This window comes from Phalacrocorax carbo, chromosome 1 (assembly GCF_963921805.1).
Source record: "Phalacrocorax carbo chromosome 1, bPhaCar2.1, whole genome shotgun sequence".
In the NCBI taxonomy this organism is placed as follows: Eukaryota; Metazoa; Chordata; class Aves; order Suliformes; family Phalacrocoracidae; genus Phalacrocorax; species Phalacrocorax carbo.
This window is the reverse complement of record NC_087513.1, coordinates 79769325-79794209: the sequence shown is the minus strand read 5'-3', so window position 1 is coordinate 79794209 and position 24885 is coordinate 79769325. Positions and strand designations below refer to the sequence as shown.

Genomic DNA, 24885 nt, shown 5'->3' with positions numbered 1-24885 from the left:
GAAACAGGCCCGGCTCACGCTGCCATCACCCCTTTGGTTTGGTGCAGCACAAGATGATCTGTTCTTCACAAAAACTGGGCCAGATGATGTCTCTGGATAGAGGGGTGCTAATATTTTCTGTCTGGGCTGGCAATAGCTAGCGTGTGTGTGGGTAGCCAGCCAGTAGATGTAACGAGTACAGTTGTTGGTCCCTTCTGCATCAGTGACTCAACACTGACTAAAAGTGGCAGCCCTGAGGTGCCAGGTCTCTGGCAAAAGCAATTGCAAACAGCTGGATCAGTTTTATCTGTATAGTATTTATTGAGCAGGAAAGCAACATTATTTAAATAACCAAAATATTGCCTGAATCTTATTTTGTGCTTTTGTGAACATCGGAGAGTCATGCTAAGACAACTGGGTTTTTGCTGATTTTGAAAATCTGTTTTTTTTAAATAAGATGTGCCATTTCTAGAGGCTGATTCTGTATGCAGTAGTTCCCCACATCATTGCTAAATAAATATAGCTTTTCCTCTGCCAAAACATTTCTCAGTATATCCTTGTATCATTTCTGTAGTACCCACTTCCCACTCCCAACACAAGCTGAGTTTCAAAACTTGTGGTTTTATCTAGATAAAAGATAAAATTTAAGTTGTTCAAAATGTGATCCTTTATTTTTTTCCCCAGATGCTGTAGTGAAAACAGGGAAGAACACATCTCTGCTTGTTTGTAAACAGCCTGTATTCTTAAATTTTTTTTAATGTCATTCAGTATAATTATTTTAAATCCTGTGAGCTGATGGCAAATGATCAGTGTTTTTTCTTTTTTCTTTTTTTTTTTTTCCTTGAGGGCAATTCAGGGTTGAGCTGAAAGTTTTAAATTGACACTTTTGAGTGATCGGAGGCATACATGAGTTTCCCCCCCTCATTGTAATAGTTTGGTGGGCATTTTCTTTGTGCCTTGTTAGAAAATGTTTTGGGAATGAGGGTTGGGGGTAGGTTTTGGATTTTTTTTCACCCTTTTCGATGCATCTCTCTGCCAGAAGTGATCTGTGTGCAGTATGCATGGTTAGTGTTGGCTCTTACCAGAAGAGCAGGTGAATGACCTGCAAAAGCAGCTTGTGTGGAGAAATGCTAATGACTTGGATTTAAAGCTTTTTAAATTTATATTTAACTTCAGAATTCCAGGTGAATAAACACTAGAAGTGTAGTTGCTATAGAAGGCACAGCCACTTTTTCCATTAAAATGGAATCTGAGTGCTTGATACTGAACTCTTTAAACAAGGAATGGAGAAGTAAATGCAGTCTTACTTCCTTGATTGAAAAGTCTAACCTAGAAAAAGATTGATTGAAGTCTCAGACATCTCAATTGTTTGACAATAAGGTTCTCAATAGAAAAATAAAGGGGTATTTTTGTCATCCAAGTGCGAAGCCGTTGGCTGGTATTAAGATTGCATTTAGTGGGCCTTTCTAAATGCTCTGTGAAAATGTTCCTCTTTCTCAATAAAAGCCAAGCCCACCTAGGTTTGCTTCTCCAGAATTAGGGCTCTAACCAAATCTCCAGTGTGATGTAGCCTGTCTTGTTATGCATTAATTACACTGTGTCCCTTTATTTCTACTCTTTTTACCCTCCATAGAGCAATCTCTCATCTTCCCCCCCCCCCTTTTTTTTTTTGGTTTATTTTGTAGTGAACATTATGTAGCTTTTGATGGGTTAAAAATAAGGCCTTATTTTTTGTAATTTTGTAGTATGAAAAGACTAATTGGTGCATGCTGCTTTCTTACAGGAGAGCAAGCGATTTAGTAAGTCTAGTGAATGATCAAAGTATGGAAGGAAAAAAAACCCAACCAGTCAAGTAAAATAAAGCCATTTCAGAAAAGCTGAAATGAATGAATTGCTTCCCTGCATGTTCCTTACTGAGGGCATCAGGTTGGTTTCCATATCAACAAACTGATAAACAAATCACAAGTACAGGAACTGCACTGACAATGTACTGAAGTCCTAAGTGACATTATGAATTCATTTAATTATAAAAAAAAAAAGCCTAAGGAATGATGGTTACATCTAAGTAAGCCTGATTTAAATACTGAACAATAGTATGGAAACGATATAAAAAAGAATTAACAGAGGGCTGGAAATGTGAGATGAAGGGTAAGAGCCAGCTTGGTTTAGCAGAGCATTAAAGTTCCTTAGGGTTCCTTGGAGAAGTTGGGAATCAAGAACAGAAAAATGATCCAGTTTGTAATAGTGTCCTGAGAGAGGGGCTGAATAACAAGGGGATGTTTTACTGATGAAAGACTTACTTGGAATGACAAAAGAAATGTCAATGATATAAAATTGCAGAAGGATCTCATGATACTGAACGTGATGTTCCCCAGTTTCAGTTAATGGAAGACGGGGCATCTCCCTGATAGTTTTTTCAGTTAATTTAATCCCTTTTCTCCTTTTGTTCCTGGCAGTGCCATCCTGCCTTCTCTTGTTTTAGCACAGGTACCCACCTGATGGTATGGTGAGCTGTTCCAGGGAGTTGATGGGGCCCCAACTTAATCCAGTAAAACAGAGAATAAAGTTAAGTGAGTAGGTCTTGGGTAAAAACTTTTACTGTCATAAGGTGTGTCTGCATTAAGGATTGCTAGGATAGTTATACCAGCAAATTATGTTTAATGTGAATGTAGCTGATGTATCTGTGTAGTACCCTGTGTGCAGTTCATTACTCAAAGTTTTGTACAGCAATGTACAGTGTGATCACTAGGTTTTTTGCTTGTAAGAAACAGCCCAAAATGCCAAATAGCACATTTCTCCCTCTGGCCCTCGTGCGCTGGCTAACACAATTGGGATATACAACTGTGCTCTCCCGCCATGGAGAAGTGGGCATGTTCCTAGGGTTTCAATTTAAGATAGAAGTAGAGGGGAAATCTTTCTCTACTTTCTGTATTCAGGATATATAGGGAGATAAGGAGAAGAATTCCCCCAGTTTTTTATTGAAAGATAAGGAGTTTGATTATGACTATACTGAAAAGATTCTTGCGTATCAAAGCAGGGAGTGAAAAATTCATGCTGGCAGCTGACTTGTCTAGTTTCAGCCCAAGGCTCTTTGAAATTGCTGAATTCTAAATTCTCATTTACAGACTAAATATTTACAGTGCAAATGTTTGTATTTTTAGTGCAAATCCCTGTAAAGAAACAGATTACTTTTCATTGTACAAAAAAACTTTTACCTGGGAAAGATGGTGATCCCACTGTTTTCTTACTGTCCTCCACCACTTGTGGTTTTAATGTAGCTAATTTAGCTTTCATAATTTTGTTCAGTTCACAGGTGTATAGATGTGCACCTTTTAATAAGATCTCAAAGAGCTTTTTGAGACGGGTGGTTTGTGTATGTGGGCTCCTCTGGGGTGATGCTGAGCAACTGCAGCTCAAGCCACTGCCAGGGCAGACTTCTGTGAGACACAGCCCTGAAGAGCTACCCAGTGGCAACATGCAGTCCTGGCTCCTCCTTTCCTGGCCTTTCAAGAGACTGTGACACAGTTGTTGGGTGGGTTTTTTCTTTTTTTTTGTGCATCTGTTTTTGAAAGTCTGTCAAAACTGCCAGCTGGTTTGCTTTCCTCTGCTATTTTCTTGTTATAGTTGAAGAACCAAGGTAGGTTGGAAGGCAAGAATTTTCCTTTTGTTAATTCATCTATCTCCTGTTATATTAACTTATGTTTTAGTTTTCTGTTGGCTTGCCTGCCGCTGGAAGGCTGGCTGAACTTTGCAGGGTCTCGTGCATTACATCTGGAGTGATTCCTGTGCAGAGAGCTGGCTGAGGCCTTCCAAAGCACATCTGCATCTTGCCTCCATCTTGCAGTCAGCTAGGATCTAGGGATGGTGTTAAATAGGTAACAGAGAGGGGAAATTGTTTCTTTCTATATTTATTTGGCTTAAACTGGGAAAATTGTTGTTTCAAATATTGTTTTTAAATGCTGCCGAGTTCTGACAAGCTTTATTTCCTGCTTGCTCTAGGAGAAACCAGAAAACTGCTTCTGTTTTGTAACTGTGGAAGGCATGTTGTGAGACCTTTTGTGCCTGGAGATAGGAAAGGTTAATTTACGAGTTCAAGGAGAAGAGACCTTTCCACCTGCTCAGACAATTGAAATTCTGCCTTTGTGAGCATTCAGCAAAAATAGCTGCTTCTTGTTTTTTAATGAACCTCTTTCTTTTTTTTTTTTTCCTTGGGATCTGTGACAAAAAAAGGACAACCATATGCCTGTGACTCTGCAGTGTATCACTGTATGTTCAACAGTTAAGTCAAATCTTACTTCCCACAGAGTCTCAGAAATGTCTAGGTGAAAACGAAAAACAATCTCTCATTTGTGTTTTTCTTGTCAGATTGCCCAGCATATTCTTTAAACTATAATACCTGAAAACAGATGGCATAATGGCTGAGATACTTTTGCATACTGAGTTGTTACGTTGTTCTGTTTATGAAATGAGAATATCCTGTACATTTGTGCTTCTTTTTAGACATTTATTATCTATTAATTTTAGTAATGTTAATTTAATTAAATTAATTTTACATGTAGAGATTTATTTTGTATTTGGAGATTTACAGATTTATATAATCTTCTTACATGCCTTTTTGTATCAGGAATAGTGTGGCCAACAGAGTAGGGAAGTGATTGCCCCCCTGTACTCAGCACTGGTGAGGCCACACCTTGAATATTGTGTTCAGTTTTGGGCCCCTCACAACAAGAAAGACATTGAGGTGCTGGAGCGTGTCCAGAGAAGGGCAATGGAGCTGGTGAAGGGTTACTACTTTGTTAGTGGCGGTGGGAGAATTAGAGATCTGTTACAGGTCATTGTATTGAAGTTACTGGACAGACTCGGATCTAGTTTTGATGGTCTGAGCACTAATAATCTGGTCTGTGAAATGGAATAGCTGAGGTGCAAGCACCTGTGGAGTTCTGCCAGGCCTCCAGCCTTCACCAGGATGCAGAGGATGGGGATGGGGGGACAGGGTGGAGGGAGTTAAAAAGATGTATCCTGGCCCGCTGATGCTTGCTTGTCAAGCATTTTGAGTACCTCTGGGTTGTTCAGTCATTTGCTGGGCACACTGATGCTTTCGAGGAGAGTAAAATAAAAAAGGTTTGGTTTTCACTGAAAGAAATCTTCATTTGTTTTTGTCCAGTGTATGTAGCAGTGCTCAAGGCAGGTGGTTCTGAGCCAGCTGTGCCTAGCTGAAATGAGAAACTGCAATTTTGTTGAGCCTATGAGGTCCTAAAACCAGTAAGTTTGAGGCAAGGAAATTCAGTGTGTTGGGATGTTAATAGCTCACTGCTTACTTCACACCCAATGCCCACATAGCTGCTCTGAGTACGTGCAAGTGATGTTGTAGAGGCAGCTGAAAAGTTGCATAGGGTAAGTTAATTCACACAAAAAGTGGTCTTGAGTGCATTGACTGTTAACATAAGAAATTATTGTAGAGCAACTCTGAAAATGGCATTCAAGTAATGTCCACACTTATTCACAGAGACAAGCCATTGTAAAAGAGTACAGTTCTCAGCTAGCTAAGAACATCTTTTCTCTCATGTTGGTCTTGATTGTATCCCAAAGGGATATTTCTTCCTCTCTTTTATGAAAAATTATCTCCATATTTAATTTTCTATGTGCATTTTTTGCTTCTCTTGGAGGACTGAAAATATTTCCTGAATTTTGCAATCAGTTGAGAAACTTTGTGCTAAAACCTTCCTGTGGTACTTTCAGTCCCCTTATTTGAAAACCCATTTTCTGTTTCATGTAATACTTACTATGTCCTTCTGGATTGCAGTTTCCAACCCTCTGTCAACCTGTCTCAAGAAGTTTCTGTCAAGGATACCTGAAGGGTCACTTGATTTTGGATGTCTTTTCTTAAACTCCTGAAAGACCATGGACATTTCTTCTTCTTAAGTCAAGAGCTATTTTCAATAGCAAACATGTATTTGTTGTAAGTTTCTTGAACTACTCCAGCACCTATCATTTAACTTTGTATTTCTTTGTTAGATGAGTGCCAGTCCTGCTAGTGCTGGAGCCCGAGCGGGCTGTGTTTCACAAGGACCACTGCAGAGCTGATGAGCTCCACAGGGGTTGCTGCACTTCTGAAACCTTTGTGGGCTCTGAAGTTTGGCAGCTGTTTGGGTCCCCGTAGAGCCCAGTGGTTCTTAGGGGCTGAAACGAGCATAATTGCAAAGTTGGAGCATTCACTGTGAAGGGCCTCACCAAATAATTGCTGTCCCAATTAAGCAGCTGCTCTTCCCACTGAATAACATTCAGGAACGTAAACGTTTGCCTGCCCTGTAAGGTGTCCCAATTAACTGCCTTAAAATCAGCTTAGTGTCGCGTGGGGTATCTCTGTTCAGTGAGTGAAACAGTTGCATGCATCTCAATGGGAGCTGGTGTTTTAATGACACTCCTAGCAGGAGCCTAGTTTCGTGTGGGATAGTAGGGCTGAAAGGATCTGCATCAGTGTTGGGGAGCGGTGCGGATCAGAAAGTTGCAAAGCTGGTGGGTGCTGGCGATGAATTTCTCTCCCTCTGTGCGTACTGTCAGAAATCACTGCTAAATTATAGTATTTAATCTTGGCATTTGTACTCTGCAAGCTTTTTTTCTGTGTATGTGGAATATTCTGCAGTCGGCATGCCTAGACTTTACGAGCTTTTTAGAAAAGAAGCTCTGTTATTTATTGTATTTGTTCATCGCACAGAGTGGAACCAAGAAACGCTGTTTCCTCTTTTTCTTTGCCTTGGCAAAACCTTTTAATTTGGGGCAAATCAAGATGGTAAAGTTATAGCTGTACAGCGCATGGTGATTTCTGGTGCCTTTTAAGAGGAGGCTTTATTGCCTGGGTTCACCTTACCTACCCAAGATACAAAAAATAAAAAATGCTGAATCTAAACATGCTTAGAAGAACATTTGTAGGGAAAAGCCATCAAAGCTCATCCTCTATTTGTTCATAATTTTTATGGATGGTATAACCTTGTAAGATAAAACAATATTCTGGGCCACAGTCAAACAAAATACCAGTGAAGTACTGTGGTCTAAGAACCCTCCTCTTTTCTATATGTCAAATACTTGATGTGCCTTAATTCCTTAAAGGAGGTGGGGTGGGTGTTGTATCATTTCCTGATATGAGTCCCTAATATTAAAATTAGAAGCATAGATAAATAGAAATACCTGTTGTTGTTGTTTTTCTGTTACATTTTTATAACAGCTTGCAGCCATTTCCCAAATCTGCTAGCAAAGTTTGACAAACATGGCATTTAACAGTATGGAGAAAATACAACAGGTGAAAAATAATGAAGCAGTTCCAAATATTAAGGCTGTTTGATTAAAACCAAAGTTTTTAAAAATACATGGGTTAATTGAATAGGAAAAAGAAGACTAGATTAACGGGATCAATTTTAATCAGCTGTGGTATTATTTCTTATTAAGCTGAAGTGAGATTTGGCTCTATATGGATTGATTTCATACTAAATAAAAGCTCTTCCTGCTAAGTCTGGTACTCCTGTTAGGTAAGAAAGTATGCCATGTATGTTTAAAAATCCCTAGCCATAGGGGTATATTTATTCAATTTTGTAGTTTTTGCATTTGATTGTGTTGCTGTGCTACAGCTTTTTCACACTAGTTTTAAACTCCTTGCAAAGATGAATTTGGATGAAGTAGCTGATATGTTTACATACCTGTTACAGCAGCGAAGTCTGGGCTTGTAGTCCCCGTTATTGACCCGGGTGTGGGGTGACCTTCAGCAAGAAGGCGGTAACAAGCAGCTGGGTAGGTGCAGAGCTCTAGTACCAGCCTGTCCTGGTTGTAACTGCCTGGAAGAACAGTACTATCAGCCAAAGTTAAGAAGTATGAGAAAGCATTCCTGTTTCTGGACCCAAGCAGGCTTGCTGAAGTCAGTTACAGCATGTCTGTATGTTGCCCTTGGTATCTTATGGATTTGAGACTGCCCAGCATTGAGCCCAGTTCTACGCCTGTACCACTGTACAGTACACATGCTGTGAACATATGGTTTTTTCTTAAAATTCAAAGGGTAGCATAGATTTTAATTTTAAATTTTATTTTCTCCTCTTCTGCGTTAGAATTAAAATATTGATTCCTGGATTTAAAATTTTTAGCAAGTTATAACTAGGTGGGAAGAGAGGCAAACAGAACAGTGGTCTTCTGGTGGTATCTGAATGCCATAATTTAGCACAAGATATTTTGCTCTATGCTGTGGCTTTGGTGGTGGCTGGTTTGGTTGGGGTTTTTTTGTTTGTTTGTTGGTTTGTTTTTAAAATGGAAATAATTAAATGTTTTTGAAGAGGAAGGGGAGGAAAGAGAATGACTCTTACCTTGTCTGTATGGCTGGCTTGCTATCGTTCAGTAAGTCTGTATGTTCCTTTCTGTATGGTCTCCATATGGATTACTAACCAACCATTATATAATGAAACAAGAATCTGTAAGCCTTCCAGAAAGGATGAACCAGCACACATATGTGAACAGTTTGATATTACCTGGAAGAGGGATCTGAGACCCCTGTAGAAAAATTTATAGAAAGACCTCTGCAGTAATGGGAATTTGCAGTCAAGTCTGTCCATTCCCCACGCTCTCCCTTGGAAGTTGGCCAGGTCTACCTTGCCTCTTAGCAGTTGCAGTTAACCTAAAGCATGGTTATGATGGGGCATTTCTTCCAGCTGTCTTACACAGTCCTTCCCATCAACCTCATGCTCCTGTACCTGGTGCCTATACCCAGTACCTGCTTAGCTGTTGCAGAAAAGGGCCTGAGTACACTTTCTGAGTAAGAAAGTGACTGTTGTTGGCACCTGTGCTGGTTGAGGCAGCTATAGAAACCTACATCCTGTGTGCAAGTGGAAGTGGTCATGGAGCTGTGCGCTGGAATGCATTCAGACTGATGACTGATATTTAGCCCAGACCTGTTCCTTGAATCCAGTTTCCTCCATAGCCATATAAGCCCTATACTGGCAGCAAAAAAGATCTGCAAGAAGTTGCTTAAAAGCAATTTGCTGAAAGAAATGGTCACCAAGCTGTAATCTGCATTAATTTTCCAGCAATGAAAAGCCCGGCTTCCCAAGTGAAGCACAGCCCTTGATGCCATCGGCTGGAGCATGGCTGGTTCCAAAGATCTTTAATGGAGACATTAAAACACATAGGCTTTCAAGCCAGGTGGAGGAAAACAAACAGGCGATAGTGTAAAAAAAACTATTGGAGAAACTGAGCAGAGGTCACCAGAGCTGATTGGAAATGTTACTGAATCTTAAAGCCAGTTCTGTGTCCGTGTGTGCTCCTCTGACAAATGAAATAGGGCTGGTTTTGTGAAGTCCAAGAAGGCTTTTCTTTGTTTCCAGACTACCCTTACCTGTTTTCACTTGAGTAATTGCAGCATGCAATGAGAGGTGAGAGGGAGACAGGGAAGAAGATGAGGCTGTACAGCGACTAATGAGCTGTTTCAGCCTGAAAAAGTGGTCTAGCAGGGTGGCCAGGGCCTTGAAACCTATTAACCTTGAAGTATTTGGAAGTCTAGGTCTTTGACAGCTGGGACAAAGAAGGGTCTTTTTAAAGAAGTTTAAATAAATCTCTATTTTTCTCTCGTCTTTCTCACACGTGCTTACTGGTGAAACATTGCCTGACTTTTTTTTACTTTTTTTTTTTTTAGTATATAGTTGTCTTAATACATAGCTTGAGAAGGTGACTTGCTACTGTGATACCTATCTGACAGTTACTTTGTTTTTTCCTTCTTCCTGATGGAAAATCAGTTTCTCTATAGCACTTGTTCATGCTTACAGAAAACTCACATGTTCTCTTCAGATATTTGCGCTCTGTGTTTAAGACAGGAACACTGCTCTATAAAGAATGACTCACTTGGGATCGAATAGGGCAATATTTGTGTTAATCAGCTGCGTTTCTGTCCGCAGATAGAGCTGTGCATTTAAACAAACATGCTGTAGACATGAATTAAGGGGAAAAATATGACATGGAATTTCCTGACTTTTTAAAATAAAAACATAAATCTTTGCCAAGAATAACTTCATCTGCAAATGTTTCTTAAATGTGTTGCACATTTGTTTTTCTTTAAAGGATGGGTGGCCAGGCCTCTTCACATGTGGGCACCATATAGTGACATATTGTGGTTGTGTGATGATCTGGGTTAGTTTAAAGGCTTCAGATCTTTCCTAATCTGGATTGTTTTGACTGAGCCATGTTAGGGAGCACAGATACAAGCAGGTATGCTGGCAGTTATCATGGGGTTATGAGAAGCAATTTAGGACAGTAGTCGTCTTCTCTGTCCCAGCTGCAACAACAAAACAGAGCAAGCTTCATTGACACACTTTGTTTAATCTGTTTATATTAAATGTGACTTCTGTTTAGTTATGCGTTCTGTTAACAACCTGCAAAAGCAAATCCATTTTCTACCACCTGCAGAAAAAGGACAAATATTCTTACCCCCCACTAGTCTCCAGCCATAATAAAGTGGTTTCCCTTGCTTCACCTCAGTCTTAAATGCAACTAGGTGACTTCTCTCCCCCCAGTACTAGCTAAATAATGTTTAAACATGTGCTAACATGTTTTAAAACTTGCTTCCCTGGTTTTAGAAGATTTTGCCTGGTCAGTGGGTGCAAACTGTGCTTTTAAACATGTTGACTTATGTGCCTGTCTCTGAAATTCTCGGGGGGGGGGAAGAAAGGACATGAATTGATCTTCCATTAAATCCACTTCACTGCTTTGCATGCAACTCCTATGTCCACTGTAAATCTACCCCTCTTCTTTTTCTATCTCCCCTTTTATGGTAGTCTGTAATATCTATATTTGCTGTTTGATGTTGAATTGCGAGATTATTGTCAAGATCTGTTGGATATCCCCAACTTTCACACTTGACCCAAGGAAAGAAACAGACATCTGGAAGTGTAACGTGACATAGTACTGTGGGTTTGTCTTAAGTTGTTTTTCTTCAGCTTTTTGTAAAGTAACTTTGTTCTGTTGTGTTTCACAGGACTGTGTACCTTACCCAGTAGAACAGAGCTCAACAGACACTGTTTCTGCAGAACAGGAAGCACCTTTGCCTTTACTGAAAGTTGTATCTGGTGTTCCAGTTGTAGATCTATATGTGATTGTTTTCTTTTTTTGTCTTTTCTCTTTTTAAAACAATTATAGGTTCATGTATTGGACAGATTGGGGAGAAGTGCCAAAGATAGAACGTGCTGGGATGGATGGTTCAAGCCGCTCCGTTATAGTCAACACAGACATATATTGGCCAAATGGACTGACACTGGATTATGAGGAACAGAAACTTTATTGGGCAGATGCTAAACTGAATTTCATCCACAGATCAAATCTGGATGGAAGTCATCGGTAAGAAGTTTTTGTCTGATGTATGTAATGCGGTGCTGCTCTTAGAAGATGCTGCTTAAGCAACATCATAAATTTTGTTACTGGGAATTGTCATGCTAGCACTAGCAAAATTTAAAGCAAACTAGTGCTATCAGAAACTTTTATCCTTCCCCATCCTCCCCTTTCCAACACTGGAGTCAAACATGTGAACATGTGCTCCTCTTTGGGGTATCCTGTAACTCTCACTAAGTCTTTTCTCAGAACCAGTCCCACAAAGAAATCCTTGAATCCCATTCTTAATTGTGTAAGGCTACGTAGCAAAATTGTCCCTTCTCGATCAGTCTTCTGTGCTCTGTTGCTGTGGTATTCAGAAATGCAGAAAATAATCTGAAAAACTGGATCATCATATACCAGTATTTCTGTTTCCTTAATACTAGGGGCTGGGAAATTAGTGGAAAAGAGTCTTTACAGAGAGCTATGCTAAAATGACTGTTTTCCTTTAACAGTTTTATAGCAATGTTGTAATTCTTTTTGATCCAGTCATGGCTACTTCTTAATTAAGGGTCTAACTCGTACTTTGCATGTATGCGTTTACCCCTAATTTGGGTAGTGACCCTCTTTGTTAAATGAGATAGCTTTGACAAGTATTGTTTGTAGAGACAAATGAATCAGCTTGTGCCCAAGGTATCATATAGAGATATGATTTTTTTGAGGTTATGCCTTACGAGTTTTTGTGATGCTTCAGCTGGTTTATCCAGGCATGAAATATCCTTTCTTATGCTCTTCGTTTTGAGCTCTTAGGGACTTGTCCCTTCTTTCACCACAAATATTAACATGGCATAAAGAAATCAAGAAATCGATCATATTGACAAGATGGGTGCTTTGTGTGGACTTGAGTAGGAACATAGGCAGCATGCATGAAACGTATCCACTTTCTTCCTGTGGTATTTATTTTGAAGTCCAGAGTTTCTTGTAACACTGGTTTGAAAGGTTATGGCATTTTCTTCTCAAATTCTGCCTGTTGTGAGACCAAAAGTTCATGCAGTATTTTTGTAACTGTGCTCATAGAAGGTAACAGGAGTTGGATGCAGCTTTAAATTTGTGTCTTTGGATATGAATATTATAACGAGCTTTGTTAATTCAAAACATGGAGACATGGGTATGTATTTTGATGTAGTCCTTCATTTGCTGCTTATTTCATAAGAAAGAAAACGTAATAGTACTAAAAATGAGGGAAATACTTCATTAGTGATACTTTCAAGTTCTCAAGTAATGGAGAGAAAGGGATAACAATTGTCATTTACAAAAATAACTTGAGTATTTTTTTTAACTTGTGCTGGTTGACTGGAATACCCTAAAATCTCTTCCTCTGTTAAAAATTATTTATAATGATGTATGTCTCCTGTGATAAGAATAGAGAGATCACGAAACCAGATGTGTAACAGAACTTTGAAGCGTCATCTCGACTGAAAGCAATCACGCGTGGGGCTTAGTGTGACAGCTTGCCACCTGAAAAATTGCAGTCCAAATGTGGATTTCTCACACAAATATGAAATGCTCACAGTTGCTGTAGGAGTGACAGAAAAAAGCAAAACCAAAACAACCCACCCTCCAAACAGTAATGCCAGTGAGAAGAAAATACCACTCCAAATGACTACCAATGTGATCACACCTAAAATCCACTTTGGTGACTTTGTTCAACAGGATAATTTGGTTGCTTGTTTTATTCTCAAGTCACTCCTTTTTGTGCGCTTTTATTTATATGGGAGAAAAAGGGCCACCTTAGCATAACAACCACTACTGCAGTCTGGATGATGCCTTTCTAGGAAGAGAGTGAGTGTTAGATGCTGTATTAAATGGTACTGCTTTCGATAGCACTCCCTGGAAAATTATGCAGGGTGTAGAGATGATTTTTGAAACTTTAATTGCTTGAAAAGTGTCCACTGATCAAAAATCAACATCACCACCATCCAAATCTATCTTTCTGTTTTTGCCATGGAGCACAAACCTCCCTGTCTTATCTAGTGTCTCCAGTCTTTCCAGTTCCAGAGCTACTTCAGTGTTTCCTGCTGGCTCTACTGCATTTTCAATCTTCTTTTGCTACAGACTTCTTTGCAGTTTTTCCCGGACTGGTGGTCTGTTGCACAGCAGTGTAAATATACTTAGGTTCGGTATTTTGTTTTTATTTTAATGGTGTTGAGTCTCTGGCCCGCCTTTGGCAAACCTGGAAGTGATTCATTCTAGAAATGAGGCTGTGAAGGTGCTGGTCTGTCTTGGTGTGAGGAGCTGATCAACCTTGTCTGTCTGCAGAGAGCTGCTTCTAACAGCTGTCTCATGACATAGAATTGAAGTCGCCTGGGTCCCAGCAGTTACCTCATTCCAGAGTAAATTCTCTGGAATTGGTGGAACCTGTAATAAAGACCTGTATAGACAAGTAATTTAGGTTTTTAGTTCTACTAATTCATTGAAAACAAAACAATTAGTCTAATACTTTAAACGTGTTGATTCTGTTTTTTAAACTGATACGTTTCAGTATCAGAGCTTTTCATGGCAGTATGCTAATATGTTACCATTTGAGGGGGAGAAAGGGAAATCATCTTTTGAGAGGAAAGCGCATATGACTTCCCTTTAAGCAGTCAGAAGTATGCACCACTTCTAACAGCACCTGTTTTTCCCTAGGCATGTGGGAAAGTTCTGAAGATTCAGCAAATAGTCAACATCTGTATCCAGGCATTTTTGTTTTGTTTTTTATTCTTTGCAATTACATCATTGGGAGGAGAGAAAAAAAAGGAAAGAATTGCAGAAGTTAAGCTGTTCTACAATGGGGTTTTATGTATTTTTTTCCTCTGCTGTGACCTCTTAGCCTCTGCCTGTCTTAAGAAAAAAGATCTTCTGGGGCTGTCTAAAGTGATTTTTTTTTGTTGTTGTTAAATACTGTCTTTCAGTCATTCAGCAAGTTCATGTTTCTCAATATGATATTTTACAGCTGTAATACTGTATTTTGGCTCTTAATTATTTTATTCATCTTTTCAATAACTGATTTGCTAATACTAAAAAAGAAAAGACAATTTCTAATTCTGCAGACAAAACAAAAACCCTTGAGATCTTAAGGAGGGAGAGGAACTCAAACCAAAAACCCACAAAGCCCTCAGTCTTTTCTCCTAGTCATCCCCACCCAAAAAAAAAAAAGACCCAAAAAAAACCCACCCAATTTTTTCTGTGAACAGTAAAACTAATAACATCTGGGGTTAGAAGGATTTCTACTTATCCCTCTGGCTTCTCTCTGTACTTTCCTATGCCCTGTGCATATGCACACACATGCACCCCCTGCTTTTTTCTCCCTCCTTCTTGCCACCCCTCAAATGCACCCAAGGTTATCCCTTGCTCCTCTCTGTGTCCCAGTGTACTCTCACTGGGTCTGGCAGCTCAACAAAGTGTTCCTCAGCAGCTTATTTCAGCTGCGCCTCTTGTCAGGTGGGTCAAATACAGGAGGTTTAGGGTTGCTTGCATCTTCACAGCCATCTGTTTCTTAAGGAAAACTTGTAAAACGTAGAAGTAAAAATCTTTTTATGATCCCTACTTTACTGAATGGTTGGCTAAGAGATACAAGATGCATTGGGTGTTGTCATGATCTAACCCCAGTTGACAGCTAAGCCCCACACAGCTGCTTGCTTCCTCACTCCCTCCCAGTGGGACAGGGGAGAGAATCAGAAGGGTAAGAGTGAGAAAACTCATGGGTTGAGATAAAGACAGTTTAATAGGTAAAGCAAAAGCTGCGCACACAAGCAAAGCAAAACAAGGAATTCATTCACTATTTCCCATCAGCAGGCAGGTGTTCAGCCATCTCCAGGAAAGCAGGGCTCCATCATGCGTAATGGTTCCTTGGGAAGACAAATGCCATTGCTCTGAATGTTCCCCCCCTTCCTCCTTCTTTCCTCAGCTCTATATACTGGGCATGACATCATATGGTATGGAATATCCCTTTGGTCAGTTGGGGTCAGCTGTCCTGGCTGTGTCCCCTTTCAGCTTCTTGTGCACCCCCAGCCTACTCGCTGGTGGTGTGGGGTGAGGAGCAGAAAAGACCTTGACTCTGTGTGAGCACTGCTCAGCAGTAACGAAAACATCCCTGTGTTATCAACAGTGTTTTCGGCACAAATCCAAAACATAGCCCCATACCAGCTACTATGAAGAAAATCTACTCTATCCTAGCCAAAACTGGCTCAGGTATGGAGTTGGAGGAGATGGATACTATACAGACACAGCTAGAATGATAAAATACCCTTGTTTCCATGTGAAAAGATGGCATTGTGTGATGAGGCCAAGTATTTTCCACCACGACTTTTAAAATTCCCGTTTAAGAGGGCTACCTCTTAGAATAATATTCCTTAAGAGTTAAGAATAGGGGAGGACAAGATCATTATCGAGTGCATAATCTAACTTAAAACAGACTTCTGGCTTATTTAGAAACTGCTAGCTTTAGTGATTTGTTGTTGATATTCAGTCCATTTTTCTACCTGCTGTTTTATATTTAGAAAGTAAGTTTAATGTTTTTGTTACTATCTAAATTTCTCATGATTAAACCAGATTTTTTTGTTTATCATTGGGAAGTGCTACTTGTTTTTCTACTGCTTTACCTACTATCAACGTGTCTGGGAAAATATCTATGCTTCTGGAAGCTGGAGCTATTGAAGAAATGAAAGGGGCAATTGAGTTATTGAAAGACATGCAGCTTCATAAAAATAGGATGTTCTAGATCTGAATAGTTTTGGTAACTTTTAGCAAAGGAAGCAGATGAGAAAAGATTTGATCTTTCAAGTTTTTTAGTGTTGCATAACATGAGGTGGGAAAGAGTCTGTAGTAGATATATTATTGTAAAAGTTTCATGTAAAGCAGGATGACATGAGTTTTAATTGCTTTGGGGAAGTGAGAAGTATTTAGCAGGAACTAACATCTTTATATCAAAAAATAATTTCAAACAGTTAAAAGAAAACTGCTTTGTGGTTTGGATGGTGAGAGAGAATACAACGTAAATAGGAAAAGATTTTAATTAGTGTCACTGACAGTATTAAAGTATTGAGGTTCAGACCTCAGTGGTCTAAAATTTGGAATGAGTGAAAGGGAAACATTCTTGGCATATTTCTAAATCTGTAAGAAATCCATAACTACTTTTGTCTTTTTATTCCTCTAATCTGACTATCATGTATCTACACCTGGCACTACACAAGAATTAAAATTTAAAGGTTTATGTGTCAGAGAAGGGCATTGATATGCGTGGATGCTTCACTTCTTGCTTGCAGGGGTCTGGATGGTGGAAGAGTAAAGCAGGCAGGTAGGAGGAATGTGGAGGGGGACAGACAAAGGAAGCCTTGATTTTATATCCCCGCCCCCACCTCTTTGGACAGGAGCTAGATAAGCTTCCTTTGGAGTCTGTGAGCCTCTGCATCAAAACTAGTAAGCAGCATGACAGTGCAGGCAGTAGCACTCAGTAAATATCTGGTAGAGTCATAAATTCAGGAGAAGACCTCTACAGCAAATTTTACAAGGATGTATTATTTGTTACCTGCTAGCCCTGGGACTTATTAGCCCAAGCTACTCCAGTGATGGACTCATTAGAATAAAGGGGAAGAGCGTGGAAGTTGATGACTAATGCCCTTGCTTTGCCAGTGAAAGCAACGAACAGTTTTTCATGTCAGAATGTAATAATTAAAAAATTAAATTGGTGCATAGAAGAGATGGTTTTGTTTTTTTCAGCTCTCGCCCTGCTCTTATCAGAGTGAACAGTTGCTTTTTGTGGGACTAATTAAACAAAACTGAATTGCAGGCAGCTCTCCTGTGAGTAGAGTACCCGAGATAGGTTGGCCTGCTAAGGCAGCTCTTGAATTAATTTTCTCTTCCTTTACCCTGCAGCAGCAGTTCTAATTAATAAGTTAACACGTTACTGGCTGAAGGGAAGTGCACTTACAAGGTCCCCCAGGAAGTGTTTGTGCTAATGAGATGGGTTTTGAGGCCACTGTAAGAAAACATACTTTCAGCAACTGTCAGAAAGCTGTGAAGCTCTTGCGAGGAGGTGAATGTCTTAAGTTTGCACTTGAGCATTGATTTTTCTAGTTTCTGTTTTCAAGCATCAGCTCATGTCTGTCTGCCAGATGATTAGTTACAGATTGATGAAACACTAAAAATACTCTGTCCCTGCATTTTAGAAGAGTTTCTTTTTCATTATTTGTGTATAATGTGTACAATATATGACATTATGTGCAAGGTATAGAATACTGCATTCTGTGGATATCTGTGTGTATTTTTGTGAGATAAAAATGCTCAATACCCTCAAGCAGTGAAGAGGAACCAGTCTATGGTGAAAACCGTCTTTCAACACCTCACCAACACATTGCGTGCCAGTGCAGAAGATGAGTAGTGCCCTAATTAAAACAGCTAGAGAAGCCTGCGTAAGAAGAATTAATTAGATTGTTTGGACACTGGGCTAGGGTGAATTTTTTTGTTCTTCCCCCAGGTGCTTCTGAAATAAAATGCTGGAAAGGTGGAGCTTCAAAATGTCTGTAGTTGACTGTGTGTGATACACATACTGTATATAGCTAGAGTCACTAGGTCACAGGTCTCTGCATATTTGTACACTTTAAATGAAAATATGTAGTATAAGGTGATTAGCTCAGGTAGATGAATGGAGCAGCTCATCAGTAGTGCTTCCAAGACGGCAAATGGAGAGTTAGTTCAGCATCACAGCCTTGCTGAAAGCAAAGGAAGAGCAGCTTTGGGTTTGGAAGCACATAGACCATTCTGCAGTCAGTGGATCTACTGGTGCACCTTCCTTCCAAACTCCAACAACATCTCCTCCTGCTGGCTTCCTAGTCTCCTCCCCTCTTGCCAGAGGCCTTTCATCTACACTGCGTGTCATGATGGTGTTTGCCTGAGAAATGACCTGCAGAATGACTTCATTTCTCAAACACGGTTTTAATTCTGATGGACTTTTTCAGACTTTCATGGAAGGTGGGATTTGAAACGTCATTGTTAGACCTGTTATTTGTTATGCATACTTTCTGGAAACACACATGGCAATGGTGGCTTTAAAGGGGCAAAAGAGAAAAATATTTTTATTTTAAAAGACAGTTTTATATCCCACAAGTTGTGTTTCCTGTTTACTTTCTCTGAAAATTAGAACCAGGCTTATATTCTGATAGGAATACCTGAACAAGCATTCATGGTAAAAATCCAGCTTAGTTTTCCAAATTTGCTGTGCAAACATTTTTGTTAGGTTGTCAGGAGAGGAAACCTTGTAAGCTTCTGAGGGAACCAGAGCTCCCTGCCCTCCTTGTTGCATCTTTGGTGTGGTCTTATACAGTTGTCTGTTGGTCCTTCATCCTGCTTTATCTGATGGTGTGCAGGATTCATACTCTCAGTGCTTTGGCCATTTGCTATTATTTCACATTGTCACAAGTTGAGGCTGTGTAATTCTTGCAACTTCCTGGATGCTCAGGCATTAAGTCATCTGTAGGTGGAGAGAAACATTTTGTGTAAAATATTATAATTTGCTTCATACAAGCCTGTCTGTTATATGCTTTCTTTAACATGATGGGCACGAAAAACAAGGTTCAGAAGATGGGTCTTTACATTTCTAATCCTTCATGAAGGAAGATGTGATGCTAGTTGCTGCAAAACAACTTTCTGTTTTGTTTTTCTTGTACCAAGAGAAAAAAAAAAAAGACCTGATAAGAATGTAGCCCCCAGGTATCTTTAACTGCACATTGATCTGGTATAGCATAAAAAGGAAAATAAAATTCAGTAAATGCAGATATGGGCATCCCTTAAAGACTTTTTCAACAATATATAGACCAATCAGAAAGCTTTTACATCTAGTTGGTATGAATTTCCAGCTCTTAATATTATATTGTCATTGGATGCCAATATGGTAAATCTTGCCATAGTATTAAGTATGAATTATTAAGATGAATTACCTTTATTTTTCCTAGTCTTCACAGTTGTATCTGAAATGGGATTGCAACGACTGATACAACAGTAGATTCCCCCCCTGCCCCTTCCTTTCTGATGGCCTAGGAGGTGATGGCCTAGGAGAAGGTAATAGGTACGGGATCTTCCAGAGGGACACTGGAGAAATGGATAGAAACATAAATGTGAAAATTCTTGCACCCTGCCCTGGAGATTGAGTGCAGGCAGCCTCAGAGGTCACTTGAAAGGAGTTTCGCTACTATGAAGCTAGAATGTTAATGGTTTAGAGATGTACAGGCCAGGGTGTCTAAAGTACCCCAGGTTTTCTGCAGGTCTTCTGCAGAAACTAGAGAACTGTAATGCAGCCAGAATAGGAGGGATTTGGTTAATGGAAAGTGTTTGCTTGTTTGTTTTTATGGAGAAGTGCTATTATGCATAAATGTAAAACATTATATGTTAAAATTCTATGGAAAAATAATTCTGATGATACTTTGTATTATCTTGATTTTTGGTGGCTTTCTTTGTGAAGAATTCTTAAATTTCACAGCTAGCTTTGGATTTGAATGCTAATATTAGCTGAAAAAGAAATAAAGGCAGACTGAGGAAATCCTGATTGTGGTAAAGGATAGGATTTTAATCTTTTGGCCATTTTTACTGTTAATTTTTATTTCAGATTAATTTAGTCTGTCTGCAGTGCATATTATCCTGAAGCAGGAGCTTTTTTTGTCATTGTTAGTATGAAGCTAGATAGATTGTCTATGAATTTTCATGTATGTATTTCATTTCAGAGTTCAGTAGTCCCTTTTGTAATGCCTGCTTTAACTTGTTTATTATTTGTTTCCTTATCTTCACAAAGTATTTCACAGGCCTCTAACAGAATAAGAATAGAACAAAGGTGAATGTGTTTAAACTGGATCTATGTTTTCGTCAGGCAGTAGAAAACTCTTTAACAAGTTTTTATTGTAATTGCATCTCTGATTACCATGATGATACTATAAATAGTTGTATTTAGGAAATTGCGATACACAGCACAGATGGAATTTAATTTCTGTGGAAACTGCTAATTTCTTTCTTTCTCATCCCACCTTCCTTCTCTGCTGTCACCATCTACATTTCCTTCCCAGGCAACTAAACAGAGTAGAGATGGTGATGTTTTAAATGTAAATCAACATCATTTTAAGGCAAATTTGTGTGATTATATGCCTGGCACAGGGAAGGTTATTGAAGTTAGCGTGAGCTTAGTGCCATCTAATACATAGCCAACTTGCATGTTGCTGTAGCCCTAGAGATGTCTTGTGAAGGAATAACATTACTCCGTATCCTCATCTCTTACTTTCTCATCATATCTTGTGTCTCTTTTTAACGAGACGAATGATATGAGTACAGCAGTTTGCAGGAACTGAAGAGCTTAGTGAAGGATAATAGGATGTAGTGCTTTTTGCTGTTGTATTGCTTGTTCCAATCAAGCCTGGGCTGTTAATGTAGAGGCTGAAGGTAGTTGCCACAAAGGAGCTGGTCAGGTTGTGTCAGTCCAATTACACCTGCAGAGCTGTACCTGGTACCCGGGTCAGAGGCCAGAAATGTGGAGACCTGGCTGCTCCCTGACCCCGCGTGGGTGCTTGTGAAACGCACTGTAGGTGGGACGCGCCTGCTCCTGTCAACCATGTGCAGCACTTGAGTACTAGGGGTGATGTTCTGGTCCCCTTCATGCACCCGGGTATATTGAATGCATAATCGATCAAGGCAGAAGTCAGGACCCCTCTTCTCACCCACCAAAACCAGAGCTCTGCAGTTCTTAATGCAGATCATGCTAAAGCATAACTGCTTCATGGCAGCCATCAAAAGGTCTTTTCTTGCTCCCTCTCACCTTCCTTTTCCTGTTTTTTTAGCACCTTGGGCTCTCCAGTCCTTTCCCCCGCATCCTCATTAGGCTGTGGAGGCTCATTTGGTGCTGCTAAGCCATTGCTTCTGTGCTGACACGCGTTGTGTGGCTGCTGTTCAGCAAGGCTGATAGTGTGGCCTGTGGAGTATGTTCAGAGGGGAAAGAAAGCCCTGCTGGTTATGCTGATTGGAAGTGAGCTATCACCTTGTAATGGCTTGCTGGAAACATGGGATATGGAGTATGTGTTATACTGGTAATACTCATCTTGACGAGATGCAAGAAATATATGCTGTGGTATTTGGGCCCAAAGCCGTTTTCATGTGACAGTACCTTATATCTGCTGAGGCAAATTATAGAAGTTTAAGAGTAATCGCTTCAAGGCTGTGGCTGATGGTGCAGTCAAATGAAGTGCTCCTGAATCAGCCCAGATATGGGCTGGTTTAAATAAGGGTCACAGTTCACCCTATGCACTGTCATATGAATAGATGGTTGTCTGAAAGTTGAGCATGTCTAACAGAGTCTATTGTACTCAAAGATATATTTGCACCAGGAGTGGTGGGTACTGTATGGCATTTAAAAATCCTGTCATTTTTCTTTAAGTGAATTGCAAGATAGTCAGAATGCTTCAGAGAAATGCAGCTTCCCTTGTGCATGGGAATGCTGTCTTTGGTGCAAGTTTGGTCATAGTGAGGGCTTTGGACTTATATTGCTTCCGTCCCATATGACAAATATCATAAATTTGTCATGAAGACTTAGCCTCCAAGCCTGCTATAAACTAAAATTATTCAAATCTGAAGGCATTTAGGGTTTGGGTGTGGGGTTGGTAAAAATGTTTACAGAATGAGAATGCCTTTATTCTTGGTACGGGAATATGTTGTGTCATTTTGCCTTCACTGTTTGGCTGGTAGGTTTCAGCTGTAAACTATATTACAATAGTCTTTTGTAAGATGCTTAGTTGGTGCATTTAATTAGAAGCAAATATATACCTGACTCCAGACAGAGATAAGAAAGAAAAGATAGTATGTCCTAGTTTCGAGTGCAAAATATCAAGAAATAGAAATTTTTTTCTGGTGTAGAATTGGAGCATTAGAGTGACAAGTAAGGGAGTGTATGTGTTTTTCTCAGGAGCAGAAAAAAATAGAAGCTTTAAAGGGTAATGCATCTTTTTCCAGAAGCTAAGGTGAAAGAGTGGTAATGACTGCAGTCTCTTTGTACTCAGAATCATTGGCAGAAGACACCTTCAAGTTTCTTGCTTTAATATACTATTCTGTTACATTTTAACAGAAAATATTTGAAAAATAAGGGTATTTGTCTCCTCTACTGAACCACTTCATTTACCAACTTCTTTGCAAAAGTGATATATATAGTGTGGGTGTGTTTTCTCAGTAAATATATAGCTAATGCCTCTCTTCCCTGCAAGAAGAAAATTGAGAGGCTGGTGTTCATAGTGTACCCTATACCTGAAGGCATAGTAGAGCTGTGTGTCAGTCACTTAAGCTTTCAGTCTGGGAGAGGGATGGTGATCTCCACTGTTCAGTGGGAGCTTGCGTACATGAGAACGGATGTGCACCCACACAGTTAAGAAAGGAGGTGGGGAGAAGCGCCTGTGTAAATGGTACTTGTGTGGCCCTGCTCTGAGCAGGGTGTCGGTCCAGATGACCTCCAGTGTCCTCTCCATCCTAAGTTTTTCTGTGATTCTGAATAAAATACCTGTAAGAATTGAGCTAGTTAATGACAGTTCTGAGGAACCTGGGTACAGATAATTAGTCTCTACATCACAAGAACCTGGAAAAACTGTCTTCAGCAATGTTTGTGCTGCATTTTTGTGATGGCTAATGAGCATGGGTTTGTATATATACATAAAATATATGGGTATACTCTTTAATTTTGTTTATGAAGCTGGAAACAGGCGGTGACCCAGTTTGCTCAGAAACGATACCACTACCATGGCAGAAGATCAGTAGAACTCTGTTTAATGTCAGTTCTTATAATAAAAACAATAGCTTAATAATTATCATAATAATGAATCATGAAAAGTAACTTTTAGAATTTCTTTATAGTGAAACTATTTGCCATTAGAGTATTTTTCTGATGGTTCAAAAGAGCGAAACTGGAAGAGATGGATAAACTCCTAATTGACCAAATGCTGTCTCGTTTTGAAACCTGCTGAAGCTGAAAATGGTGGAGGTCATAAGTCAGCAGGTAGCAGTCAGACTTGCATAAAATCAGCTGGCATCCTCCCTACTTGTGGATGGTGACATAGAGCCCCACAGGTATTAAGTGTTAAAAGGGTGCTAAGAAATAGCCACAGACCTAAGTAAGGATTTCAGTTGGCACCTCTTGGCCACCTCAGCATCAGTAGGCAGCCTGGAAATAGGACTCCTCTGTTGTTCCCCCATGTCATTCCCAAGACTGGGTGCACTATATTTGTTGCCCATAAATAAACAGAAAGTTTTGATCAACAGTACTTGCACTGTAAAATGTCTTTTCACAAAAGCTATGTTCAAACAGAACAGTAGCATGAATTGTGTTTGAGCATTCATTTTCTTTCCTGTGCTCTATTAGGCAAGCAGTGGTTAAAGGCTCCCTTCCACATCCTTTTGCTTTGACGCTGTTTGGGGACACATTGTACTGGACTGACTGGAACACGCATTCGATCTTGGCCTGCAGCAAGTACTCTGGGGAGGACCTGCGTGAGATACATTCCAACATCTTCTCTCCCATGGATATCCATGCTTTCAGCCAAAAGAGGCAGCCAAATGGTAAGCTCTCTTGCTTTCTTTTTTTTAACTGCAAGTTGGAACTGATTTGCAAAAATCCTAATTAGTCTTTCTGTATGGCAGTGGGTGGCTTCACTCACGTCATGATGATATTTTTCCAGTGCAGAGATTGGGAAAAGACCCAAAGAGAAACCAAATTTTCTCTACATTGATTTTTAAGTGCAAAAAACCATCTCTTGCTTTTTTTCTGCCTGCCACATTTATCCTGTTGTTGTATTCCTTTTTCTGTTTCATGTGCCGTAACTTTAGGCAACATGGTATTTTTATTTTTTCCAAGTAGTAGTTCCTGAATGGAAAGTAGTCTTCATTTGGCAGATAATATTAAGCAAGACTAGCTCTGTGCAATAACCACTGTCTTAACCATTGTGTTAATTTACTGTGTGTGCTTTGTTTTTGTATATACAACATACTATACATTCAGCACTGACATGCTGAATAGTCTGTGAAAATGAGAAGGGCAGAGCTGAAACAAGGCTCTTGTTTAGAGCTATGTGCTACTTCCCCAAGAAAGGGAAACGTTCAACATCCATGCATTTTGGTACCATAAATACCCCACTACTCAACACTTGGAATTAATTTTTTCTTGTTCTGTGTTTATCATTTCCTCCTTTAATCTGTGTTGCTGCCACTGATTCTACCACTCCAATGCCGTATGTGTCTTAACACATGAGATGAGGTCATTCGTTATCAGAAGCATTAATCTGTGTGATTTATGTTTAACAGCTACAAACCCATGTGGAATTAATAATGGTGGCTGCTCCCACTTGTGTTTGATGTCTCCCACCAAGCCCTCTTATCAGTGTGCATGTCCCACTGGTGTGAAACTTCTTGAGAATGGAAAGACCTGCAAAGATGGTAGGCTTTGTTTTTTAAAATCCTTTTAGATTAAGCACAAAGTAATTTTTGGAGGGAGAGGGGTTCTTCCAGTTTCACCATATATGCATA

The 24885-nt window shown here is 39.7% G+C and overlaps 1 protein-coding gene across 1 annotated transcript in view; it reads left to right on the top strand.

Moving 5' to 3' along the window:
• The window catches only part of LRP6 (LDL receptor related protein 6), a 131686-nt gene that overhangs the window by 45277 nt on the left and 61524 nt on the right, over positions 1-24885 (top strand). The window contains exons 3-5 of the mRNA XM_064461640.1: positions 11143-11340; positions 23726-23922; positions 24664-24795. Coding sequence (XP_064317710.1) covers positions 11143-11340; positions 23726-23922; positions 24664-24795 — 527 coding nt within the window. The remainder of the gene's footprint in view (positions 1-11142; positions 11341-23725; positions 23923-24663; positions 24796-24885) is intronic.